Source organism: Scaptodrosophila lebanonensis, unplaced genomic scaffold, assembly GCF_003285725.1.
Source record: "Scaptodrosophila lebanonensis strain 11010-0011.00,11010-0021.00 unplaced genomic scaffold, SlebRS2 tig00000043-arrow-pilon, whole genome shotgun sequence".
NCBI lineage: Eukaryota > Metazoa > Arthropoda > Insecta > Diptera > Drosophilidae > Scaptodrosophila > Scaptodrosophila lebanonensis.
This window is the reverse complement of record NW_022060545.1, coordinates 13,277,980-13,290,116: the sequence shown is the minus strand read 5'-3', so window position 1 is coordinate 13,290,116 and position 12,137 is coordinate 13,277,980. Positions and strand designations below refer to the sequence as shown.

At 38.3% G+C, this 12,137-nt stretch overlaps 1 protein-coding gene across 7 annotated transcripts in view; it reads right to left on the bottom strand.

The window, feature by feature from the left end:
* Positions 1-12,137, bottom strand: part of LOC115622168 (RNA-binding protein Musashi homolog Rbp6) — a 271,381-nt gene that overhangs the window by 18,034 nt on the left and 241,210 nt on the right. For all 7 annotated transcript variants that reach the window (XR_003995327.1, XM_030516043.1, XM_030516045.1 and 4 more), the window contains one exon: positions 6,060-6,108. Coding sequence is in view for 6 of the 7 variants with exons in the window: in XM_030516043.1 (XP_030371903.1) it covers positions 6,060-6,108 (49 nt within the window). In the remaining variant the exon portion in view is untranslated. The remainder of the gene's footprint in view (positions 1-6,059; positions 6,109-12,137) is intronic.

Sequence of the window (12,137 nt, the reverse complement as noted above, 5' to 3'; positions counted from 1 at the left end):
ACACACACACACACACACACACACACGATCTCGTCTAAACACATTCTCACATTTTGAAACAAATGAGCCGCGGCAACTGCTAGACCAACAATTTTTTGGCTCGCGGCAGCAACTCAATCAAAAATGTATCTCATAGTTACAAATGTGCTGGGGCAGCATGAAAAATGCTCGACAATGCATAGCCAGGCCAGCTTTGTTGGCTTCGTTTTCCATCTTTTCCTTGCCCGCCCGATATTGCTCCTTCATTCTATCTAGTTAATTTTGCTGCTTTGCGGCCGCCATTTTTACCTGTCGAAATTTCCCGTAGGACGACGAATGCGGCAGCCGTTGCGATGGCACCGATGGCAGTGCAAAAATTGCACACTCATGCATGTTATTGCACAGAGTATGAGCCGGAGCCAAAAGGTAGCAGCAATAACAAAACCAAAAAGAAAACCATTGATATATGCACTTGAAAAAAATCACTTTAAATTAGGGATCTATTGAGTTTCCGGTGGTTGGTTTTTGTTGAATTTCGAGTAGGAAAAACTTTTATAACGAAACGGTTCATTTTATTTAGAATTAGAGAGTTGAGTGATTGTCTTTAAAACATTTCAGACATACTTGTATCTACACTGCAAGTGCTCAGCGACAGGCTATTTAATTTATTGTAGGGTAGATGGTCCCTAATTTGTTATTATTCAGCTATTGCCAAAGCTATTGTCGAATAAAAATACTTCATAGATTTTTCTTTATATCAATTTCTTCTCATGTGCCAAATATTTATGATTCCTGAACTCAAACATTGCGCTTTTATTATTATTTCTTTATATAGTCTGGGGAAGCTAAGCTGGCTGTAGATGTTCTATTCGTTATAAATCCAACTAAATAATTACGTCCTTTAAAAAAAGCAAGCTCTATTTCAAATGATTGTTTATTATTGATTATTTTTGGATTCATATATATATTGGAATAATATAATTAATTTGTGTTTAAATTAAGCTTCTCAATGTCTGATCACATATAGCTGTGAATTAGGACATAGCTAGCCAAATGGCAAATAAAATTCCCAACGTGGCGAAGGCACTTAGTATTATTATACAGGGTGCGCCATCTTTTATGTCGGTATGTAGATATTGAATAACTTTGTCATTAGTGAACCGATTGACTTGACCAGGACTAGACCAGTGTTGAAAACCTCAGTTCAAGAAATTGTACAGAACCAAATTAAATAAAAATATCTCATACTTGAAAATCGGTTGTTTATTTTCAAGGATATTCAATGTTTGCATACCGACATAAAAGATGGCGCACCCTGTATATCTTTATTGTAATATACTCGTATTATATATAAAACATCTTTAATGTTATATGTACGGACATCAAAATTTGTTAAATTAGTTTATTATAATAAAAATAAAAAATATCAATAAATATTCTGTCTTAAGAAATTGGATAAGCACGTGTATTTCATCCTGCAAATAACTGCTGTTTTTATGTAGTCTGCTAATAAAGTAGAAGTAGTAGAAGAAGCCAGTAATCAGATAAAAAATGATATAAAATACATTCAGTAATCGATATGTATTGACGTATTTGATGTATTTGTTTGAATACTGAACATATAGTCGAAAACTCAGGGAGAAAGTATGAAAGCGAGCAACAAATAAAAGACAATACGGATGAATGTTGCCATATTTTTGTGTTCTCTCAGTGTACTAAACACCTACGTGGCAGCTGTTATGACTATTCATTCTTCTTCTTGCACCTCTGTTGCTACTTCGCGGGGGGCTTGCCAAAAAGAAAAATTACAAAATTTTCAATTTTAATATTAGTGGCCTCCGATGGTGGCGGCTCTGCCAACAGCTTGGCAGGCAGGCAGGCCGGTAAGGGCAAGACAGGCCAACAAACACCGACCGGTTAGCCAGTGAGTGAGCCAAATTGTTGTTCTAGTTGTTCCAGTTGCTGCCACTGCCACTGTTGCTGTTGTTGTTTTTGCTTAGCTCTAGAGCGCAGCACGATGTGCATGTCCTTGGCTTGCCAAATGAAATTCATAGCATAGTTTTTGGGGCGCTGCTTATATTGGGCTTGGGAGTTGTACGGACAGACATTTGTCAGTACGAACGTACTATGTATGTATGTATGTGTGACTACATATTTGCAGTTGTTGCTGTTGCTACTGCTGCCTATATTGTTTTATGGCATATTCATATAGCTTTTGAAAAACATAAAACGCTCGACTTGCAATGCGCCAACTGTGTCGTGGCTTTTAGGCCAACTGTGACCAACTGTTCATAAGCATTTGTACGTATGCGTGCGAGTGTCTGTGTGGGCAGTTCGAAAACGTCGTTGCAATTTTAGTGACCAGGCTTATGTGTCTGTCTGTCTGTCCGTCCATTCGGCTACCCCTCTGTGCGTCCGTCCGTGCACACACATGATTTATGAATGAGTAACAAACTTGCAACCGTGTAGTGAGGAGCGTCTTTTGCTCTTTTCCTTTCTTTATTATAGTTGCGCGTCATTCTTTTTTTTTTTTTTCTGTGCATTGAATATTGCCACGTAGTGCCACACGTACCCCACACACACAGAATGAGGCGCGCGGATCGATAAAATGCAATTACAGGCATATCGCAAGTGCCAGTAGGCAGTGGAGGATGGCAAGGGATCTGAAGCTGGACGGGCAGTGAACGTCGTGGCAAAAGGTCGTCCATCGTCCAACTGTACAAAAAGTCGTCGTTGTCGTTGTCGTCGGCGTGGCAATGAAGGCTATATAGCTACTGCTGCTACAACTAATACCCTTTGATTAACGACACACATTTGCTATTGACTCAGGGCACCATGTTGGTTGTGGGGAGAGGGGGAAGATGCGGACCTCTTGCACGTACGCTGTGAAGTTGGGCAGTTGGCCGTATGTCCGTACGTCCGGTCGTCCGGTCGTCGGGCGCTGCTAACTAACAATGTCTGCATATTTCATTATATGTGTGTTCTTTTCTTTTCCTTGCTTTTTCCCTCTTTCTTACCCTCCTATCTCTGCACTGCTACTTGTCCTGTGCGGCATTTGGACAGCTGCCCGAGCCATTCAAGCTTTTCAAACTGTCCCTCAGTGAACCCACGCAATTGTAATTTGCAAAATGACAAGCGCCTACTGCATAGTTAGGACCGCTCTTGTCAATAACTAAAACGTTGCTTCAAATTGCATTTTTAATATGCAATTGTTTTTGGTTTGCTCCTTTTTTATTGTTTCTGTTTTATTCTCCCATTTTGCCAATAACATTGCAACATGTTTAATAAGGCTATACCATGAAAATGCCATTGCGGACACATGTGACGACAATAGGCTACATACATTAGTTGGGATTAGTATTTGGACAAAAGAACGAGGCAATTGAAATGGTTTTTATAAATGCAAACACATGTGGTGTATCAAAAAAAGTAGCAGACTTTTGGAAATTACTATGCTAAGCAGAGCAGAATTAAATTCTGTTAGCTTTTCTCGCATCTGCTTTATTTTTGTAGACTTTTTGATCCTTTATTTACATATGCATATTTATAAATAATGGTTAATATTGAATATAGGTTGGAAAATTGCAATTCATTTTAAAAGAGATGCATAGTTTTTCATTAAATTTCACAAATAAACATTGGCAACATTTTTTTCTTTCATTTTCTATTTAGCTATTAAATCATTTTTAAAATAAACGCTGTGTCAATAAATGCTTTGTTGAAAATATTAACTTTCATTTCAAGAAATCGGTTTGTAATTGGGTTTATTTGCACTATTATATGCCTTTGGCTATAACTTATTTTTGGAACTTGTAAAGTTTTTTGTTTTATCAAAACATATTTCAGTGTCCAATTAAGCGAAATGTTTTTGGCGCGGCCTGTTTCGTTTATCTCGCACGGTTTTCGCGCGGGCGCGCTTTTTGCATTCGGCTCTCAGAAGTATGCTACAATTTTTTATTGCCACAACCAAAAATCATGTTTTCTTATTCCCGTGTGCGTAATTTTTGCGCAGAGTTAACAGCAACAGGAAAAACAACAACAACACAAACAAGAGTCGAAACTGCCATTTCCATACAGCTACTCGCGTTTTATTGTATTCGTCAGTGGGTGTGGGGCTATTTTGTTTTTGTTTTTTTGTTTTGGGAGGTGGAAATGGAGGTGGGGTTTGTTCATTTTCTGACATTGGTCAGCAAAGTCGTCAGCAACGGCAACTATCGATTCATGTTTCTTGTTTCTGTTGCAGCTAATTACTTTTATGCACCAGCAGCATTGGTGTGCAAGCATGCTTGTGCGTGTGTATATGTCTCTCTTCCTGTGTGTGTGTGTGTGTGCGTGTCAGGTTGGCCCACATCAATCTTAATGTGACCTGAGCTCAGATGCTAGGACTGCCAGATGTCAATTGGCGCGCAACTCTGCTTGTCCACTCGAGAGAGTGAGCGTGTGATTGTGTGTGTGAGTTTGTGTCTGTGTGTGCATTAGAGATGGAAAACACTTAAACAAATATGTCTAACAGCACGAAAATCTAAATAATAAATACACTGTTGCTCTGCTTTATACCCGTACTTCCATTAAAATTTAAATTTTCTGCTAAGATAAGAGAGCTTAAGCTCTATTAAGATATGCTTTCAAGATGAAATTTGGAAAGAGCTTATCTGGCGTGGCCTTGCCTTCTTCTAGCTGTTGATAAAGAACTGGAATGAAAACGAATAGGTTCTAATTGGACTGAGCAGATCAGGGACAGTCAAAAAAGCCAATATAGCCGGAGCTTTCTTCGTTTGCTTTATTCCTTCTAATATTTATATTTAATTCATTTAATTGATTGCATTAAAAAACAACTAAAATGAGAACAAACGATATTATCAAAACTCAACAGTTGAGTTGAAGTCAGGAAAAATTGAATCTGTATACGAATATGTTATGTTCGACTGTGTTAGAGGTGTTTTATGTGTTAAAACATATTGCTTCTGTTCCGTTTTATGTAGTGGTCTTTTTTATTGAAAATATTATTTATATTTCTATTGTTGTTGATCTTTCTCTTAAAAACAAAATAGCAGGTACTCGTCTGAAGATGTTTGGCTTTGAATTGGGGCAAGTAACAGTTCCCTATCGACTGGGAGCCGTTAGTCAAAATTTCTGTAGTTGATGTTTATTTATTTAAGATTTGAATACGTGTAATTTCTGTAGCATTCGCCCTCTACGTTGCGAATAAGTTAACAATGAAATAAATAACTATTGAGCTGTACAAGAACTTTGCAATAATATTCCCTTTACAGGATATAATACTAGCGCTCATCTCTATTGCTCGTTTGGTTTGTACTCGTATGGGAATGTGTTTGTGTGTGTACGCATTGCGAATTTCGGCGCGTCATTTAAAACTTTAATAAGCAAAATTGACAATGGCAACGACAGCAGGACCCTGACAATGCTACTGACTACCTGAGAGATGGGCGACAAGGAAGCGAAGAAGCTGGAGGAGCGGACAGAGCCTGCGGAACAGAAGCCATGGAAGTCATGGCGCAGTCGTGCGCAGCGCGCTCATGGTTAATAGCAACAACAAAAACAACGGATGTGCGCTATAGATTTAAGCCTTTGCTTTTTCCAATGTGGTCCCTTGGCCATATGTGTGTATGAGTCTGACTATATGTATGCGTGTCTGTCTGTCTGTCTGTTCGTTTCTTATATCCGGTTGCATTGCAAGAGTCAGGCATCCAGCAACCAGGCAACCAGGCATCCAGGTAAGGTAATCTTTTTGGGTCTACTTCCGCTAGCTAGTCATTTTAATGCCTGAGACCAGTTACGTTTTAAAACTGTATTAGCAGTTTATACCTTCACGCACACAGACGTGCACATATCCATACATTTGTGCTGGGAATGACACATATGTACATACATACACATACATACATACACACACACTTCCGGCCACGTCGTGCATCGTTAAAGGCAGGAAGCCAGCAGCAAGTGTATAAGCATTTTTGTATCTGACATTTGAAATGCGATGCTTTATTGTCATGGGCATGTGTGTTCATTTATATGGGAAGTAAGAGCATATACTATACTCGTATATTTGTGCAACTCACCTCTGTGCCGATTGGTCTGCTTATCAAACATCAGCATGGCATCTTCGATCTGCAAGAAAGGAAGCGAGAATCAAGAAATAAGTATTATGCATTGACATACAAGTATACATATATTGTTAGAACTGTTGACTTAAGCAAACTAACAACTATTCTAATCATTAATTATAGTTACAAAAAAGTCCAAATTAAGATTGAACTTGCAAAAGGCCTTTTTGAAGAATGCTTCAAGCACTTCTCCATCAAATTAATTTGTTTTATATAAAGAATGATATTTCAATAATATTTTATGCTACCAATATTTAAAATATGTAATCCATCGAATATACATAGTATATACTTAGTCTACATTAGTAAGTTAGAAAATTGATTAAAGGGACTCTCTATCTCTATTAAATTATATTTTCCATTGGTCGTTAAATAAGTGGAAAGCGTTTATACAATTTGTTCACCCGTTAAAAACAGTTTGCATTTAAATTGAAATGATTTTTCGAATAAACTGCTGAACTCTTCCTCGTCCCTTTGATTGCATACTGTTGATAAATGAACGCTTTGGCAAAATAGAAATTTTGCATTTACGTTTTGCATTTACGTTTTCAGTCGATGCTTAATTAATGACAGAAATAAATGTGTTCGGTTTATTTTATTTTACTTTATTTTTTGGCTGCGGACAAAACTGCTAATTGCAACACCAGTCGCGCACAATACGCACTCAAACACACACACACACGCACACAATGTGAATAACAGTAAAAGTTTTGCCCATTATGGCGCTAAAGAACTTATAATGATAGTTGACTGAAGTCAAGAAAGCAAGCAAGCAAGCAACTAACTAACCAACTAACTGACTGACTTTGAAGTTGGCTCATTATTGTAACAGAGCAAATGACGCGACTGAATGACTGAATGACTAACTGACCGAATGACTAACTGGGTGCCTGGTGCATTGTCACTGGGGTGCTTTGATTCAGCGCCTTTTGATATTTTAATTGATACGGTTTTTGTTGTACGTGCGCTTTTGGCCATACAATATTTTACTATGGTGCTCTCTTTTCCAACTTCTTGCCAACTTCTGCAATTAGCGAGTTGGGCTGTCAAAGCCACTGCGACGGGGCTTTTAATGAGCTGCCCAAGTAGGTGATATGGCCATTGATTAAACTTAATCAATGCGCTTAAGGCAGCTGCATTGTAATTAAAAATGCGTCGCGGCCGTGGCCTTATAAAAATTAATTAAGCCAACAGGCAACGCACATTGGGGTAAGACTATAAATCAATTGATTTAAAGCTTCCATTAACTATCTTCGACTGATATGGATAGTGAGGATTATAATGAAAAGGGTGCTGGTAGACAGCAAGTAAACTAAAAATTATATTCATACAAAAATTGCATCTGCAACGTAGTATATATAAATAAAAGACTTGCTGTAAATGTTTGATTTTATAATGAATATTAATTATGTGCTCGTATAAGTTAAATATGTTTATTTAGTAATTATTGCGGCCCAACATCAATACTCGTATGTACAAAGGCTAACGAAAGGTTTCGATTTGTTTCCTATTTATTATTTATTTATTTGGAGGCAATGTCTGATATAACAAATCAATATGTTGCCCACATTTGTGAGTTTCTTAATTCATTTATTTATTAAAAAAAATTTAATCAAATTGAAAATTGCACAGTACTTGTATCATATTCAATAAAAGTGCAAAAAAGGGCTCAAGAATCAATTAATTGAAACCGATGATATTATTATTAATTGCTTAAGCACTTAACACTACTTGACAACAAAATCGGGTTGTTTAGTGTATGGCTGGAATTGGCAATGGACATGTCAACTTTGATAGTAATATTATGATACACACGAATATCTTTAGACCATGTCCATTAATGCAATTAAAAAATAAGTCTATTATTTATACATATTTCTAATTACTGTTTACTATTAATATAAATTTGAATTTGTAGCTGATTTACAATACCCTTAGGTATTTACGCATAAGTATTCCTAGAGATTTGGATAGTTTGGAGACCAAGGATGCATTGTTGTTGGTCAGATCGAAATTGGAGTTGTGTTTCACAGCTCCCTTGAAGTGCAGTGTGCGACCGCAGTGGCAACAACATTGTTTTTCAATTAACAAACGCCCAACAACAATGCCCAACAAAAGCAACAGCAACAGAAGCAGCAACAACAACACAATGAAACGGTATGTGGCAGAGGGCGAAGGTTACAGCAGCAAAACGAGACAAAAATTACCTGCGCAAAAGTGCAGAAAGGCGTGCGAACAGAGGAAGAGCCAGCAATTGTTGTTGTTAATTAAGCGAGCGTGCGGCAAAGTTTTTGCGCAACAACAGCAACACAAACTACGCAAATACAAGTGCAAATAAACAGCGATTACAACGCACACATACCAGTCCGATACACAAAAACACACACACACACTCGTACATACATATATTTGTGCTGCTCGTCCCGCTGCTGCTGCTGTTAACTGGCATTTATCGTTAATTGTCAATTGGCTACGTGATGGCCAAAGCCTAAAATGGCCAAATGGCAAAATGGCGAACGCGCGCGCATTCTGTTGTCATAATTATGCTATTGCTGAGCCACGCCCCCTCGCCAACGCCCCCATGCTGGCTCATTATGCAACCGCAAACTTTAATTCTATTAGCGAACGTTAAATGTACACCAAAAGCGGAAATATATCGGCGGAGGCGGAGGCTGTGGTTGCCACTAACAAGCTGGTAAGCAGCATTGGAGCGGAGAGGCAGTTGAGCGCGCTTTCGCGTAATTTTATTTAAATCTGAATTCATTAATTCGTCATAATCCCCAATCATTTCAGCAGGCAGTCTGCCTGGTCACAGCCTCAGTTACAGACAGTGGTGTCATAGTCAGGGCCCAGCGAGCAGCCAGCAGTCACAACTTCAAAAAGCCATCAACGCCAGACGCCAGCAATTCCTTTGGCCATTCCTTTGGCTCATTTGGTAGTTTCGTGTATATGTGTGTATATATTTGTGTGTGCGTGTGTGTATGTGTGTGTGTGTTTGGAAAAATGCTGTGCCCGCTGAAAATGAGCGCTTGCCGCTTCATTATCGTAATCGTTATATAAAACAGACGCGCCGACAACCGACCAGACATTGGCGACAGCCATAGACATTTCACTTTCTCTCTTCCTGTCACTCACTCCTTCGCTCTCACTCACTCTATATATAAGTATTTTATGTGTTTCTGCGGCACATTATGCGAGTGCTAGACGAAGACGATGCTGCCACAGTCGCAGCGGCAACTTCTGCGCCTGACATTAATGAATGTACAATACAGAACACACATATACAACACCATACAACAAAAGTGCTGCGGGTGATTTTTATTTATGCTCTCAACGCACACCAGCACACGCAAAGCTGCCTAAAAGTAGGCAATGCTTCAACTTAAAACAGCAGCTATCGCACAGTGGGGTGCATTCATTGATGAGATGACATTAAAACGCTATTGATTGGAGTTTCATTTGAATAAGGCAGGTAAGGAAGCGAAGGAAACGGAAACCCTCATTAAAGTCAAATAAATGCACTCTTGACTGACACACATTAACATGATCTGAGCAATTTGGCAGGCAATGAGAATTTATAATATTTTGGCTGATGCTTTAAAGCGTACCGCTTGCTGGTTTTTAATCTAAGTTATAGAAACAACATAATTATATTATTTGAAAAACACAATCTTGAAAGATACAAGTAACCGCTGAGTTAAGAAGTTAAAACAGAAATATTAGTTACAAAATACAAATAAATGAAGTGAGCAAATCTGGAAACTTGAGTAAAGGCTTTAATAATAAAAGGACACATAGTGTGTAATGATAGAAATCAGCTAAATTAAAATAATTCCTAACTAAAAGAAAATAATTGAAAGGGGTAATAAATACAAAATAATGGGAATCTTTGACCCCATTGCGTCTATTTCAAAGCATTTAAGTGCATTGGAAAATGGAAACCATTTATGCGAAAACTTTCTCTAGTTATTTTTTATTACAAATTTCAAAACTGTATACTGTGCGCTGGGCGTTGCTACAAACACCGACAACAGCCATTGACGACTGCTCGTTAAAGCGTCAGGCAGGCAGCTCTTCAGCTCTTCAGCTCGTCAGCTCTTCAGTTGGTCGCCCGGTTAGTTGTGAGCCGCATCTATGGCTTTGTTTCAAAAACTCAGCACCCAAGTCCTAACAGGATAATTTGCAGTAATTCATCTTGCTGTAGGTTTTGCTCTTTTCTATTTCTTTTTCCGTTTTTTTTTTTTGGGGTTTGCGTGTGTTGTTGGCGCTGCTTGATTGCGACAATTTATACGCTCTGCTGTCCCAATGATGGTGGTGACCATGATGCTGGTGGGGGGGAAATGATGGAGGCAGTAGCTCATTGCTTGTCAGACTTTGGTTTGCAACTGCTGTGCTGTTTGCGGTCGAGGAAGTTGCTTAAAATTCAAGCTACAGCTATTTGAATGTTTAAAGCGTTTAAGCCAGGAAAGGAAACGCAATCGTAAATAAAGTCGTTAGGAAGCAAAAATGCTGCTTTCTTTTTTTTTTCAAAATTGAGCAGACGAAATAATTTGTATTTAAGTCACATTAATGCATTAATGGTTTTATTATCAGTTGAAAAAGACAAATCAGACTTTTAAATGCCGCTGGCGGAAGGGCAACATGTCAAATAATAAATTATGCGCGTATGTAATAAAATATTTAAGCATTCTAGTGTAATCGCATGTACTCGTATTATTATGCCTTTTTACCTTTCAAAATTTGATATTGTTCATTAAATAAATAACTTAAATCCAATAAACTAAATAAATGATTTAAGTGGCTTACAAGTAAAAACGATTGCGTTATTTTCGCTTTGTTGTACTAATACTGTTGTGTGAATAAGTTTACTTATTTGTTTGTGCACAATTAATTAGAGTTAATTAATGAAAAACATGTTTGCTTTAGAAATATTCAACTGTAAATAATAATGAAAGCACAAGTTTATTAGTTAAAAACCGAACTTGAAACGGTTTATATGCTAGTGCCATAAACGCATCTTTAAAACAAACTTAATATTTTTGCCAGGCTAAAACTTTTGCTTTGGTCACTTGCCCACACAGAGCAGACTCATAAGTAGAAGGCACACGTGTATATATATATATATGCACATAGATATGTATGTATATACTATAGAGAGGGCGAAGATATGTAGACGCACAAATTACTCTACACTACACTTACTTATTTTTCGGGGTGTGCAAAAAACTTTTTAGCTGGACGTGAGTTCTGTCTATGGATGTGCCTGGCAGCTATGCTGACTGCGCTGAGACTTAGACTGCGACTACATGTGGCATCGTTACCAACGTAGGTTTTGCCAGCGGGGCGTGGTGCAAGGAGGGGGTGGTAGAGGCAGAGGCAGAGGTGATGGCGTCGGCGCATCTTTCACAAAACTTTTGTGTGCGACAAAAAAGCAGCAAATGTTTTTTGCCACACGCACACTTACACTTACCTACATACTCACATATACATATGTATGTACATAAATATATGTATGTAATAAAAATGTGTGTTTGTACATAGAGCTGCGTGCGGTTGAAATATAGATAAACTTTTTTTAAGCTTGTATTTATTACATATTTGGCGGTAAGTAGAATTTAAGTTGGTTTTTGCCACTGACATTGCCTCGCAGCCTCGCAGCGTCGCTGCCTGCTGACACACACGACGTATGAGTAATATACGATTTTGTGCACTGTGCAGTGAATTGAATGGTTGATTCTATTCGGTTATGTTCGGTTCTGTTCCTATGTGACATTTGCCACTTACGCGCCAAGCATGCGCAAGCATCTGACAAATTTGCAATCAAAAACGCATAAATTGATGCCTGGCTAAGTTGAAATTTATGGAGGAGCGCGAGTGCCACAAACAGTGGCAACAAACGCTCCGTTAATGAGCATGGTGTGTATGGTGTATGTGAAAATGCGAGTAAGTATGTATGCTGGTTGAAGGACGAGGGGCGGGCATGGGTAGGGGATAGGGAAAGGGAAAGGGATAGGGGACGATAGTACGAACCTC